General features: G+C 34.2%; 1 protein-coding gene across 1 annotated transcript in view; it reads right to left on the bottom strand.

Annotated features, from left to right (window-relative positions):
* Positions 1 to 6,000, bottom strand: part of LOC100167986 (T-box transcription factor TBX20-like) — a 68,064-nt gene that overhangs the window by 2,090 nt on the left and 59,974 nt on the right. Inside the window, exon 5 of the mRNA XM_008188106.3 lies at positions 625 to 701. Coding sequence (XP_008186328.3) covers positions 625 to 701 — 77 coding nt within the window. The remainder of the gene's footprint in view (positions 1 to 624; positions 702 to 6,000) is intronic.

Genomic DNA, 6,000 nt, shown 5'->3' with positions numbered 1-6,000 from the left:
CCCCCCCTGGATTCGCCACTGTATGTACCATTACACCGTTATGAGCGGTGCCATCTCGAACTTTTATTTTTTTAGGCAACTGCCCCAAACAATCTTAGGAACTGAATATTTATTTTGTATTTAAAAAAAAATTATACATGAGCCGGTTTTAATTTAATGTATGGGTGGGTGGGTACCTTGTGTATAAAATATTCGGAAGTGCGTGTGAGTGCAAGTTAGACTGTAGGCGACCGAATTTTTAGTAGTGTAGTCATGTGAAAAAGACATTTTGCTCGATGATATAGGTATACGAAGTGAGTCAATCGAGTTTTGTAAGCTACTAAATTGGTTGGTTGCGAAGCTGTGAGAACGGGAGGTAGATTTCGTTGGATATTATATTATATTTTAATAGACCTGCCGTATTATTATTTTTCTTTTGATTCTCAGGACACGACGTTTACGGGTTTACTCGGTGAAAACTACGAAAGTTACAAGGTCCTTTCATAATACGAAAAATATTTCATTCCTCAATTTTATTCGCGAGCCTAATCGTTTGCACAGTCTCGCGGTACCTCACAAAAGTATTCTGTCCAATCATATCTATATATTATATTGGTGATTTAGTGTCCTTTAAGTTCAATTTACCTTTCAAATTCGGTCAGTCTTGACGAATCCCGGAAACCTTTGGCAAACGGATTGCTGTCGATTTTCAATTTGGTTATCTGTAAAACAATAAATATAAAACATTAATATATTATAATATTAGAAGTTTGACAGTTACAGAACTCAGTGTTACAATAATATATTACATTGCTACTATATAGCATTTACGTTTCAGCAGACAATAATATTCATTGAATCATTAAAATGGAAAAATTTTGCCACATTCTTTCGTATCGGTACGTCATCGATATCCATTATTATAATATAAACCATCCATCATATCATTTATATTTAACATCTATTAATATATAATACATAATTTATTCACTATAAACGATTTACGCGAGATCATACCGTGATCATAATAATTAATGTGTAGCTAACCTGTAGTGATTGTGTAATTATCACTTGACAAACTTTGAAATGTCTACGAGTACTATTATTTATTTTTTTTTTCAAAGCTATATCTACTTGGTATGCTTCTATGAATACTGCTTGTCTAGTAGGTATATATGTAATATCATTGATTATAAATACATATATATATATATTTATAGTATTTATAATAAATGCTAATATGTTCCAGTGGTTATTGACCTAATGCAATTTAGAGCCACTACCCAACCTTTATGGGAAAATCACGGCTTCTAATTATATACTATGGTGTATTAATCTGTGGGGGCAGATGACGTCTAAAGATATGCCCTCATAGCTGATGGCCCATTCTTATTTTTTTCGTCCTACTTCCAGAAACCCTTTTAATAATTTTACTATAACTATTAATTACATAAAGTGCATTGCGAATAGCGTTTCAAATTTGGATTAAAATTGAGTTCAGACCTCATAAAAGTAACAATGGACTAAAAAAACAAAGATTGACAAATAACAATAAACAAAATTAATGATATGTATTATCGTAATATAATATAGGTAAATCGAAATACTGTATAATATTATTTTGTTATTCAGTTACTCCCATTAATTTTTTTTCTAAAATATTTTTGGAGTGGATTAAAATATTAAATCGAGGCTCAAAAGATATACCTCCCTATTTTCACTTATAGTTATATTATGACATAACCTATATGTTTCCATTCTTATCATAATAATCACTTTTTAATAAGTACTTTGCAATTTGCATAGATTATTCGTTTTTCGAGAATTCAAGTACCTATTTTTCCACACGTAATTTTGGCTCATTGAAACACGGTATTTTCGTTAACTACAGTGTTCACCAAATCACTGTATTCCGGTATAAGCTTAAAGTACCCTATACTACCAGTTCTATAGTTTAAACATTTTGGAACAGCGGTAGCAAGCCAATGAATATGAGCAAGGTGACCGCATAATATATAAATATTTTTTATTATTATTATCGTCGACACTGTTGTCGTTGTGGCCGGGACGTCTTGTGTCAAAGACTTCGGACGTGTGGGCCGCATACTATGGGTAAATACCAGTATACCACATATTATCATAATATATTATACAGCACGGGATGCCCCGGCAACGGGTGTACCTATATGTACCTGGTATTTACCACGCACCTAACAATATTATGTAATACGTACACATATATTATGCTCGCCCGACGACTACCTGTCCCGCTTATTTGTAGTTGTCACCACGGGGAAGATGCGACGGGTAATGGATATCGATTTGTTTCGGTGAGGTCTCGAACAAACGGGCGTCATATATATACATACATACGCATTGTTATTATAATAATAATATTATATATTATCGTGTATATATAGGTAGATACCCGCGGTGTGTATTTATCACGGCGCGAAAAAAAAAATACCGACCTGAACGAGACTTTGATAAGTGGCTCGACCACCCCCCCCCCTACTACGGCCGACACTCGACGAGACTATATTATAGACGAGGAGCGGTTAAAAAATAATGGCCGCCCATAACCGCATGCGTATAGGCATGTATATACATATTATTATATGTATATGCGTATAACATTAATATATAAATATATACCGCAGTTACTGCACTCGGGTGACGTATGAGCGTTTCCGACGAGGTGTCGGTGCTGCGCTCAGGGTGGCCCAATTATATATGCGACGTAGACGGACGACGACGACGTGAGAGCCGTGGCTGTGGGTGTGGCATTTCGACGGACCGGTCGAGCGCGGCGGGGGAGGCTTCGCACTTCCGGTAACCGTATTACACATACCGCGCTAACGCGCGTGTGTGTGTTTATATATGTTGTAGGTACATAATAATATCAATATAATATATATAATGGTAAGACGTGTGTGTGTGGCACGTCTCAGGGTCGTCACGTACGACGGTCATCAAACAGCTTTTTACCGCCCCTCTCCCCACCAACTCGCCCACTCAACGGCCATCGTCTCTGCTGCAGCCGATGGTTCCCGCGCGTTTATTATATTGTGCATAATAATATTTAATAATAATACATATTATCACACCGTATATCATTTAAAATATGTATTATTAACAAAATTATATCGCTCGTCGTTAAAATTTGGCGAGCCCCAATACAAGATTTTGAATACGAAGGCCGCGCGCGATTAAGACGCGATGACGATTTCGGATTTCACAACGTTATTTATCATTATAATATATTGCCATACGAATATCATTATATCTTGGACGGGTATTGAGCGACGATCGCATCGAGAAAATATGATGCACGAGCGACTGTTTGTCTGTGCTATTTTGTCTATAGCAGAAAACGTTAAAATTAATAACGTAAATATATTATAAATATAATACAAAAAACTCAAAAACTAAATACACATATCCATCGTCTATTATAAAATGTACATACACACGAATAACACAAATTATACACGTAAGTACAACCAACATTTTTTTCTAAATGATGTGTCTACAATAATAGAATATTGTGGGGGAGTTACGGTGTATAATATACGTTTGACGCCAATTAAAATGTTTCTCCAAGTGTGGATTACGTTTTATTGAATTATTGTTGTCTAAATCGTCGACGATTCTTCATCGGTGAAGTGAAAATGTCGTTGAGGAAAATATATTATCGTTTGCCTTTGACAACGTGCCGCACAATACGTTTCTATTTGTACCTACGCTGAAAATAAAACTCATCTTATTTGTCGGTCTAAAAATAAGACTGAAGATGGTTAAAATACTGAAATACGAAACTGAAATATAAAATATGTTCTCGACACCACTCAGTATGTTTGCAGCAGGATGATGCGTATGTTTTTAAAATATAACTACGATATTTCAACGAAATATACTGTTGTAGAGTCTTTTTGATTTTTTTTGTTCGTAACAGGATTAAAAAAGAAACTACTTTTTCGCGATTATTCCTGATTTTTTTTATTTACAATAACGATGCCGTAATGGATCTCATTACCGAACATATGCTCTTTTATCCATTTATGTATTAAGGAGGAGTACTTTGTTTTGACGAATTTTAATTTTGGAAACCAAAATCTAACATAACATTTGTATCTCAGAAGTCAGAATAATTAAGATATGTGTGGATTAATTAATTTTATATATTACACATATTTAATAAGAAAAATATATAAAAATGGTTTTATGACATTATGGACCAGTTCCTAAATTTCTATCAAAACAATATAATAGTTACATACATTATAATGCATCAGAAATTATTTTTAAAAATATACCATTTTTAACCACACCAATACTGATGTTCAGTCCTAGCTGATCTATCAAGTGAAAAATAGGAAGCGAAATTCTGTTTAATTCATTTAGAAATTGGTCTAAACAGGTTCGTACACTTTGCAGCAACATAAACAAATATAGTCTAAACAGCATCTCCCTGAAAATATAACCTATACTAGGAAGAGAAACCTCCCAAGGTTCAAGACCATAGATAATAATATAGGTATACTTAGTATGATATTATTTCTCGCTCCTTCGCCAAAAAAAAAACCCGTAACCATAATTTTATAGTGTTGATATATCCATGGGATAACATTCATTTTATTATCTAGGATATTTTATAATTTAAGTTTTTTACTAGAAATATCACATTATATTGTTTACCAAATATATATTTAAATATTGATGACACTGAATCATCACTCTACACTGACTTGATATTTTTCGTGTTAGTTTATGTATCTTATATTAGATATACATAATAACATAATGGGAATTGTTTTTTTTTCATTTCATCGCGTATGGCAAAAATAAAGTTAACATTAATAATAATAATAATATGACTTGTACACATTTTCCCAAAAAAATCTGAGTGGGCTTCAGCCACCCCACCTCCCCCCTCCCCACCAACAACCACTAGTAACGCCTATGACAACGATGATAGACGTCGCTCGTGGCACGAAGCCGCACGAGAGTCCGCGCGACCGTAATTTATAACCTATAGGTATATACCAACCTACCTGTACGTAATATAGCAACATGTCTATGCACGCGCACGCCGAGCGGTATTATCGTGTCGGTACGAAAATTACAGGGCAAACGACCTATCGATAGGTCATTAATACTGTATTACAACAAATCGGAATTAAACGGCCGTATTGAATTCCTCACTCTCCCTCTCTCATCGGTGCGCGCGGTCTCTTTTTATTATTTTCTATATGCATATATATATATATTTTTTTTTTTCTTAATAATAATATCTTTTCATGTTTGCCGCCGCACACGTAAATTACAACGGTAATAATAATAATAATAATAATAATAATAATAATGTATTTTTTTATACAAATTATTATCTCTCTACATATCTCGCGCGTTCGCGCACACCGTCGTATAGGTAAAAAGTGTGCAATAACATAGCGCGGCGGACAATATTATATGGGTACCATATTACAATATATAATATGAATAATGCGTTTCTTTTCGTTATCGATCGCGGTCCTCGTGCGACGGCAAAGATCGCGTCGGCCGACCGCGATTTATCGGCTTTTAATTATTATAATATAGGTCCGACGGCGGTCCCGCACACGGGCAAATCGGAGCCGTCGCCGCGGTAGACCCGTCGAATCCGCCACGTATATTTTTAAGACAACCTATGGATTCCGCCAGTACCTATCAAATTTTACACGAGGTCATCCTGCAGTCATCCAGGTTACGCCTTAACTGTATTGATTAATTTAAAAAAAAATTTAATATTTCTACTTTAATAATTTAACGCAAAACATTTCCTTTTTTTTAGATACGATAATAATATAAGTATTATAAGCAATGCTGTTCATTTCTATATACGATGGAATAAAATTATAATGGAATATCAAACGTAGGTTTCAATTTTTGGTAGCTACATATTATAAAATAAACATAGAATTAACGAAATATAATAATTATTATAATATTATACATGTAGGTAAGTATATTGTATAATAC

Source organism: Acyrthosiphon pisum, chromosome X (genome assembly GCF_005508785.2).
Source record: "Acyrthosiphon pisum isolate AL4f chromosome X, pea_aphid_22Mar2018_4r6ur, whole genome shotgun sequence".
In the NCBI taxonomy this organism is placed as follows: Eukaryota; Metazoa; Arthropoda; class Insecta; order Hemiptera; family Aphididae; genus Acyrthosiphon; species Acyrthosiphon pisum.
This window is presented reverse-complemented; position numbering and strand designations above follow the sequence as displayed.